Genomic DNA, 10,000 nt, shown 5'->3' with positions numbered 1-10,000 from the left:
ACAATTTAATGTTGTTCTTGTTGAAGAAAAGTATTCAACAAGAACAACATTAAATTGAGCTACAGCTGTATGAACAATATACGACAAATTATCTCAAACCACAACAAAACAATTGCAAATGAGCCGTCGGCCCCCGGACAGAGCGACCCCAAAACCAACAAAGGCTGCAACTGCCGCAAGAAACCTGATTGCCCTCTCAACGGGGGGTGCTTACAAACATCAGTTGTCTACCAATCTAAGGTAACACGCAAGGACATTAACACATCCGACACATATGTAGGATTAACCGAGGGAGAGTTTAAAACCAGATGGAACAATCACAAGGCTTCTTTCAGGAACCAAAACCTGCGGAATACCACAGAACTCAGCAAACACATTTGGAACCTCAAAGACAATAATGTTGAATATTCAATAACATGGCAAATTCTTGCATCCAGCACACCTTACAATAGTGGTAATAAAAGATGCAACCTATGCTTGAAAGAGAAACTGTTTATAATATACCGTCCAGACCTGTCATCCCTCAACAAGCGCAGCGAAATTGTATCAGCATGCCGCCACAGACGGAAACACCTCCTAGGTAACACATGAGCCAATCAACACGCCCCTACGCCAGCCTGTACCCACCCACTCTGTGCCCTATATAAACCATGGTATGTGAATGCTCCCATTAAAATCTCCTGATGATTGAGGGAACCCCCTCATGAAACAGGCCTGTAGAGATGAAGTAGTCTTGTGATTTTTTTTTCCCCACACATATATATATATATATATATATATAAGTTTTACAAGTAGCACAGCTGCCTGCTTTCAGCACAATTCCTGATTAGAGAAATAACAGATTCCGTCCAGAAATGATACAACTAGTGTTATGATTGGGGGAGCAGCAGGTTCTAACTGACTGACAATCTCCATCGCTCCTCAAGAGACAAGTAACATTCTTGGACCTACCACATGATTATGGCCACCAGCCTCAAGATGGCCTCATTGAGACAGTCAAAAAAGTCCCTCAAAGGCTGGCCCTGCTCCTTCATGCTCCCGATGATGAAACCGAAGCCCATGGAGAACACCACCAATCCCAGCGCGTTGACCCCATTGACCGACCCTGGCACCGGGATCATCTCCTCCCTGCTGATCAGCTGGCTCCCGTTGAGCGTGAACACGGAATCGTTCACCGTCACCTTGACGTGGACTACTCTCTTGGCGTACTGCGTCTTGAACTTTAAAACGAGAAAAAAAAGCGACGTGTTAGACAGTGGAACCTTAACCATGCTAATGTAGCAGTGCAGTGGCAACTTAATGGCTTGCCATATATTCACAGTGTCTTGGTGATCCTCGGGATATGACTCTAGTGAAATGACTACATCTGTAAAGAAAAGCATATGAAACAAACAATTCCAAGTACAACACTTGCAAAGCTTCTTCTTCATTGACGGACACGGTACCGCACTACATTGCTTTTGCTTTGGCTTAGAGTTGCATCAGTGGACATCAATTTAGTCCCACTGGTTGATGAAGCAAACACATACGTCGCGACAAGGAACATTAGCTCCGCCCGCACAATAGCAAACAGTTAAAATACAATTAATCAACTACGATTATTTCAGTCAAAATCACAAAAAATAAAGATGACATCGGCCAGTGTTGTCTAGTAACCATTTCACACAAATTATTCATAGTGTCACATAAAGAAGTGTCAGTGATAGGACATGAGTAAAAGGCAAGACAAGAAAAAGAGTATTTCACTACTACTACTATTTCTACCACAACTGCTACTGCTGTTATGAGTATCATTATTTACAATGCACTGTATTTAGAGTTACCTGTTTGGTGCAAGCCTCCACGAGGTTCGGAGGGAACATGTTCCTGCAAAACAGCAAACACTTGGATTAATTAATCCGTGCGTGTACAAACCCCGTTTCCATATGAGTTGGGAAATTGTGTTAGATGTAAATATAAACGGAATACAATAATTTGCAAATCATTTTCAACCCATATTCAATTGAATGCACTACAAAGACAACATATTTGATGTTCAAACTCATAAACTTTATTTTTTTTCTGCAAATAATAATTAACTTAGAATTTCATGGCCGCAACACGTGACAAAGTAATTGGGAAAGGGCATGTTCACCACTGTGTTACATGGCCTTTCCTTTTAACAACACTCAGTAAACGTTTGGGAACTGAGGAGACACATTTTTTTAAGCTTCTCAGGTGGAATTCTTTCCCATTCTTGCTTGATGTACAGCTTAAGTTGTTCAACAGTCCGGGGGTCTCCGTTGTGGTATTTTAGGCTTCATAATACGCCTTACTTACTTACTATAATACGCCACACATTTTCAATGGGAGACAGGTCTGGACTACAGGCAGGCCAGTCTAGTACCCGCACTCTTTTACTATGAAGCCACGTTGATGTAACACGTGGCTTGGCATTGTCTTGCTGAACTAAGCAGGGGCGTCCATGGTAACGTTGCTTGGATGGCAACATATGTTGCTCCAAAACCTGTATGTACCTTTCAGCATTAATGGCGCCTTCACAGATGTGTAAGTTACCCATGTCTTGGGCACTAATACACCCCCATACCATCACAGATGCTGGCTTTTCAAATTTGCGCCTATAACAATCCGGATAATTATTTTCATTTTTGGTCTGGAGGACACGACGTCCACAGTTTCCAAAAACAATTTGAAATTTGGACTCGTCAGACCACAGAACACTTTTCCACTTTGTATCAGTCCATCTTAGATGAGCTCAGGCCCAGAGAAGCCGGCGGCGTTTCTGGGTGTTGTTGATAAACGGTTTTCGCCTTGCATAGGAGAGTTTTAATTTTCACTTACAGATGTAGCGACCAACTGTAGTTACTGACAGTGGGTTTCTGAAGTGTTCCTGAGCCCATGTGGTGATATCCTTTACACCTGATGTCGCTTGTTGATGCAGTACAGCCTGAGGGATCGAAGGTCACGGGCTTAGCTGCTTACGTGCAGTGATTTCTCCAGATTCTCTGAACCCTTTGATGATACTACGGACCGTAGATGGTGAAATCCCTAAATTCCTTGCAATAGTTTGAGAAAGGTTTTTCTTAAACTGTTCAACAATTTGCTAAACGCATTTGTTGACAAAGTGGTGACCTTTGCCCCATCCTTGTTTGTGAATGACTGAGCATTTCATGGAATCTACTTTTACACCCAATCATGGCACCCACCTGTTCCCAATTTGCCTGTTCACCTGTGGGATGTTCCAAATAAGTGTTTGATGAGCATTCTTCAACTTTATCAGTATTTATTGCCACTTTTCCCAACTTCTTTGTCACGTGTTGCTGGCATCAAATTCTAAAGTTAATGATTATTTGCAAAAAAAAAAATGTTTATCAGTTTGAACATCAAATATGTTGTCTTTGTAGCATGCTCAACTGAATATGGGTTGAAAATGATTTGCAAATCATTGTATTTCGTTTATATTTACATCTAACACAAATTCCCAACTCATATGGAAACGGGGTTTGTAATTAAAAAAAAAAAATGTTGGTGTGGGTGTTTAACTTCGGTTTGATTGTGGCCAAACATTTTCTATGATGGTGGGGAATATTAAATGATAAATGGTAGAGATGTCCGATAATGGCTTTTTTGCCGATATCCGATATTCCGATATTGTCCGCCTCTTAATTACCGATTCCGTTATCAACCGATACCGATATATACAGTCGTGGAATCAACACATTATTATGCCTAATTTTGTTAGTAGTGAAGCCTCCCTCCCATGCACCTTCAACTGTAAAATAAAAAAAAAAGGTGATGTCATCATAGATCACAGGTGTCAAACTCAAGGCCCGGGGGCCAAATCTGGCCCGCCACATTATTTTATGTGGCCCGCGAAAGCCTGGAAACAATATGCATTAATAAAATGCTTAACATTTTCTAACTAAATATCAGGGATGTCCGATAATGGCTTTTTGCCGATATCCGATATTGTCCAACTCTTTAATTATCGATACCGATATCAACCAATATATACAGTCATGGAATTAACACATTATTATGCCTAATTTGGACAACCAGGTATGGTGACGATAAGGTCCTTTTTTTTTTTAATTAATAAAATAAAATAAGATAAATACATTTAAAAAAAATTCTTGAATAAAAAAGAAAGTAAAACAATATAAAAACAGTTACATAGAAACTAGTAATTAATGAAAATGAGTAAAATTAACTGTTAAAGGTTAGTACTATTAGTGGACCAGCAGCACACACAATCATGTGTGCTTACGGACTGTATCCCTTGCAGACTGTATTGATATATATTGATATATGGGGGCGGTATAGCTCGGTTGATAGAGAGGCCGTGCCATCAACTTGAGGGTTGCAGGTTCGATCCCCGCTTCCGCCATCCTAGTCACTTCCGTTGTGTCCTTGGGCAAGACACTTTACCCACCTGCTCCCAGTGCCACCCACACTGGTTTAAATGTAACTTAGATATTGGGTTTTCACTATGTAAAGCGCTTTGAGTCACTAGAGGAAAGCGCTATATAAATATAATTCACTTCACTTCACATATATAATGTAGGAACCAGAATATTAATAACAGAAAGAAACAACCCTTTTGTGTGAATGAGTGTAAATGGGGGAGGGAGGTTTTTTGGGTTGGTGCACTAATTGTAGGTGTATCTTGTGTTTTTTATGTTTATTTAATTTTTAAAAAAAAGCACAAAAAAAACAATACAGATTAAAAAAAAAACCCGATACCGATAATTTCCGATATTACATTTTAACGCATTTATCGGTCGATATTATCGGACATCTCTACTAAATATATTTGCTCTTTCCCTTTTGACATTGAAAATCGTGTACTGCATGCAATTGCATATCTTTTAAAATTCAATATTATCAAAATCAAAATATTATATTATCATGTATTCCAAAAATATTTTTTGTTAAAATAAAAGATAAATACTGGACTTAATTATCTGCTTGAGTTATGATTTCAAAACAAATTATCAATCAAAAATGTGGACTGTAAAATTGACAATATATTTTACGGTTAAATTACGGCTAAATTCCGCGGACTGAGTTTTTTACCGTAAAATCAACTTTAGCACTGTTTTTTTCCATATACAGTAAGACACTAAAACATTAAAAAACAAACAAAAAAAAGATTAAAACTAGAGATGTCCGATAATGGCTTTTTTGCCGATATCCAATATTCCAATATTGTCCGACTCTTAATTACCGATTCCGATATCAACTGATACCGATATATACAGTCGTGGAATTATTAACACATTATTATGCCTAATTTTGTTGTGATGCCCCGCTGGATGCATTAAACAATGTAACAAGTTATGGGGAACAAAATGCCAACATGGCACTGCCATATTTATTATTGAAGTCACAAAGTGCATTTTTTTTTTTAACATGCCTCAAAACAGCAGCTTGGAATTTGGGACATGCATGAGGAGGTTGAGGTGGGCGAGGTTGAGGTGAAGGGGGATGGGGGGGGGGGGGGTAGAGGGTAGTGGGGGGTGTATATTGTTGCGTCCCGGAAGAGTTAGTGCTGCAAGGGGTTCTGGGTATTTGTTCTGTTGTGTTTATGTTGTGTTACGGTGCGGATGTTCTCCCGAAATGTATTTGTCATTCTTGTTTGGTGTGGGTTCACAGTGTGGCGCATATTTGTAACAGTGTTAAAGTTGTTTGTACGGCCACCCTCAGTTTGACCTGTATGGCTTTTCTACCTTCAAGGTACTCAAAGCGCTTTGACACTATTTCCACATTCACCCATTCACACACACATTCACACACTGATGGCGAGAGCTGCCATGCAAGGCGTTAGAGTGGTTAGAGTGTCCGCCCTGAGATCGGTAGGTTGTGAGTTCAAAACCCGGCCGAGTCATACCAAAGACTATAAAAATGGGACCCATTACCTCCCTGCTTGGCACTCAGTATCAAGGGTTGTAATTGGGGGTTAAATCACCAAAAATGATTCCCGGGCGCGGCCAACGCTGCAGCCCACTGCTCCCCTCACCTCCCAGGGGGTGATCAAGGGTGATGGGTCAAATGCAGATAATAATTTTGCCATAGTGTGTGTGTGACAATCATTGGCACTTTAACTTTAACTTAACCATGACCCATCAGGAGCAAAGGTGATGTGTCTTGCTCAAGGACACAACAGACGTGACTAGGATGGTAGAAGGTGGGGATTGAACCAGGAATCCTCAAGTTGCTGGGACGGTCACTCTTTCAACCACGCCACGCTGTCTCCGATTAAGTGTTTTAGTGTGGGCAACGGTCCATCCATCCATTTTCTACCGCTTGTAGAATTATAAATATATATTGGCAATTTAATTGCACACCTGGAAAACTCCTAGAAAGTCATTCGGGTTCTGCAACCCTCCAGGGGATGGCCAAAAAATATTTCTTTTTCAGCTGTGGTCTGTATGATTTGCAGAGTTACGCAGTTGTAATGCACTTTTCCACCACTTGGGGGAGTAATGACAATATCAAACAAACAGAAGAAGTCTGGAGCTAAACTCCATTGAAATTTCTTAAGCACATCAATTATTACCCAAGTGGTGAAGCTGTATTTTCACTTTAATTTTATTGACAGTTTAGGTAAACATATTCATGATTAATTTAGTAGATCTATTTTAGCGCAACATAATTATATGTAAATGTATTTTTCTGCAGTTATTTATGCGTGCCTTCTAATGCAAAATATTTGGTTAGTACTTATAATAATTAATTATATTTGTGATTAACATGTTTTTTTAAAAATAATTTGACAAGCTTGTAAACTGTAAGCAGGTTAGATATAATTATTGAATATGATTATAATCAAAAGTAAAATTCAGTGTTAATATTTGAGAGGGCCCCGGGCAATGTTCCTTCTAATTTTTCATGTGTGAACAAACGCAAAAAAATTCAGTGGAGCCCATGTGAGCAACATCAGACGTGCACACTGTGGCTACACCAGCAGCACACCTGTCCCAAACCTGACTAAATGACAAGTTAAATCTCCTTCCATCCATCCATTTTCTACCGCTTGTCCCTTTTGGGGTCGCAGGGGGTGCTGGAGCCAATCTCAGCTGCATTCGGGCGGAAGGCGGTGTACACCCTGGACAAGTCGCCACCTCATCGCAGATAGACAGACAACATTCTCTTATTATTATAATCAAATGACAGCAGTCATTTCCATTTCTAATATAAGTGTTTAGGCCCACTTACAATGACAATAACAACAAATATTGTTTTTCATGAACTGTGTACTTGTATTGTTTGTCTGGGTGGAGGTCCTGCTTTGGAAATAATTTGTACCCCTTTCAGACACTACATATAGTTCCCATCAAAACATTCACATGTTGCACAATGAGATGTAAGCAGGGGATCATGTGTACATTCCTGCAACTTCCTGTTTGTAAAAAGTATATTTTTATTAGTATTTATTTAATATACTAACAGCATTTCATGATTAATATTTATAAATGAAGATTCCTAACAAATGACACTAGAATAAGCACACATTTGATTGGTAAATCATAGTGTAACGACCTGGAATGACACTTTATGTGTGGTGTTGGAGTTGTCCGACTTTTTATGTGGCTGTAAACGCATCACTGGCTAAGTGCCATATGTGCATGTGTTGGCGCAAGTGAGAAAGAGCGAGCGGCGGCTGTTGATATAACAAAGTTGCTTTTGGTCTGGTTTGTACTGCAGAAAATGACCAGTTTTGCTAGATATCATTTTTTTTACTAATGTTTTGGTGATGTGTTTATGGCCGACAATAAAGAGTTTTGCTCAGTAAAGTGATCGATGGAATTCATGTCCTCAAAGCGTCTCGACGGACGTTACAATATTTGAACAATGATGACGAATGATGACGTTTTTTCTGTCGTGTCTGTCTCGTGTCGAAAATTGTTATGCGCTTATTTTTTTACCTGATTTTGTACGTGGCATAGATTTGCCGTGCGCAGAGGACGCTTGAGCAGTGCGCAATTGCACAGGCGCGCACCTTAGAGGGAACATTGGCCCCGGGCCCTTCTGTAGTGGAAAGGTCGGGCCCCCAGTTCAAAAAGGTTAAGAACCCCTGTTTTAGTATGAACTCAATGTGGTTTGTGGAAAATTTATTTTTAACTTCATTACTGGTGTACTTTGACCTTGGACTAGTCCTTAAGGGGGAGACAAATGACCACCAACAACAAAGCAGCTCAGTGGTTATCCATCTACTTTATGTACACAAAGTTTGTAAACAATTGGATGAAAGTTGCAGAAAAATCTGTTTTTTTCCCCCCAAGTTTTTCATAGCTTAACCTTTGACCCAGACTGTTACACTCTCAAAAACGAGAGAACCTATGTGGTTGTGTTGATGTGTGTACATGCAGGAACGGTACCTGATAAGGTCCAGGAAGGCATCAGCAGGGCTAACCTGCTCTATTGGCTGCTGCTTGGCGAACTCATCCTTGGAGCCTTTACCAGGGTGAATAACGAGCACCATGACAATGCCGATAAACACAGCAATCACCGTGGTGGTGGTGTAGTAGATCACCGCCCTCATGCCCATTTTGCCCGAAGCACGGCTGTCCAGAGCGGCCATTCCTAAAGCAGAAGAATACCAGGCGTTTATTATTTGTTTATTACAGAACAGTTCTTTAATTTTCTCTCGTTTCTTTTTAAACACAACCGTAATCTGCTTTACAGATGCCATATCTGAGCCAAAGGTGGTGTGGTAAAGACTTTCAATATCCAAAAGTAAAGGTATATCACATAAACACACTCCTAATGGGGAAAAAATGTCATCAGTTTGTTTTAATTGTATTTAAAATGTAATTTAATTCAAAATTAATAAATATATGTTTTTGGAAACAATATTATTTGTTTTAATGACTTTGAGTCAAGAAAGTGTTTTATTACATTCATTTTTACATTTGATTTATTGAATACAAAAATAAAAGGGTAAATGTTTTAATAAAAAAAAAGTTAAACATTTTTATTAAAAAAATTAAATACAATTTAATATAAGATTAAAAAGCATATTTTATCAATGATATAGATATTATGAATATAATTTTCAAAAAATTCAATAATAAAGAAGTTTTCGTTTTTTTTTATATATATATATATATATATATATATATATATATATATATATATACATATAGATATATATATATATACAGTATATATATATATATATATATATACAGTATATATTGCATATACAAAATTAAGGTAAATGCTTTTAATAAAAAAGTTGTTACGCCTTCGAGGCATTGTGATGCCGGAGGTCGTCCTTTCAAGATGCAGAGGGATGTCAGGAAGCGGCTTGCAGGTGAGAATAAATGATTTATTCTGATTGCAGAACAAAATGCTGCGCGGTGCACCACGGCACGGAAAACAAGAGGGTAGCAAAGATGCTAATATCAAAAATGTAAATTATGAGCGAAACTAGGAGCGTAACTTGTTGCGTAGGAGCAAACAAAACCAACAGACCGAATGAGGCCAGCGCGTAAACTAAATAGCCCTCTGATTAGTGCCCGGGCAACAGGTGCGCGTCCGGGACACTAACCAGAGACAGGTGACTATAATCTGCCGTCATGGCAACAGAAACAAACTCAAGAGGTGCTGAAAACACAAGTGACTTGAAAACAAAAACAAAAATATGATCCGGGCAGCGGATCATAACAGTACCCCCCCCTTAAGGGACAGATTCCAGATGTCCCCTGGCAAAACTAAAACCCCCCCGACTATGACAAAGTTCAAGAGTCAAGGGAGGGTGGAGGGAGGATTTGGCGGAGGGTCGCCAGGCCACGTGTCCCCGAATCCACCGGGGACGAGTCAGGTGGCGGCGGCGAATGGAACGCCGCTGCCGGAGGCGAGGCGGGCGACCACGGAAAGGCCACATTCGTGGCTGCCGAGAAGGTGGGCGTGAGTGGCGCCAGAAGTTCAGCAGCCGGAGAGTTCTGCGACTACGTCTCGGGTGTCGCTGCTGTTTGCGCCACTGGCGTCCATA

At 39.9% G+C, this 10,000-nt stretch overlaps 1 protein-coding gene across 1 annotated transcript in view; it reads right to left on the bottom strand.

The window, feature by feature from the left end:
- LOC133575988 (excitatory amino acid transporter 1-like) overlaps positions 1 to 10,000 on the bottom strand; it is a 54,312-nt gene that overhangs the window by 13,361 nt on the left and 30,951 nt on the right. The window contains exons 4-6 of the mRNA XM_061928958.2: positions 8,382 to 8,586; positions 1,824 to 1,866; positions 952 to 1,220 (exon numbers count right to left, since the gene is read on the bottom strand). Coding sequence (XP_061784942.1) covers positions 952 to 1,220; positions 1,824 to 1,866; positions 8,382 to 8,586 — 517 coding nt within the window. The remainder of the gene's footprint in view (positions 1 to 951; positions 1,221 to 1,823; positions 1,867 to 8,381; positions 8,587 to 10,000) is intronic.

This window comes from Nerophis lumbriciformis, linkage group LG33, assembly GCF_033978685.3.
Source record: "Nerophis lumbriciformis linkage group LG33, RoL_Nlum_v2.1, whole genome shotgun sequence".
NCBI lineage: Eukaryota > Metazoa > Chordata > Actinopteri > Syngnathiformes > Syngnathidae > Nerophis > Nerophis lumbriciformis.
This window is presented reverse-complemented; position numbering and strand designations above follow the sequence as displayed.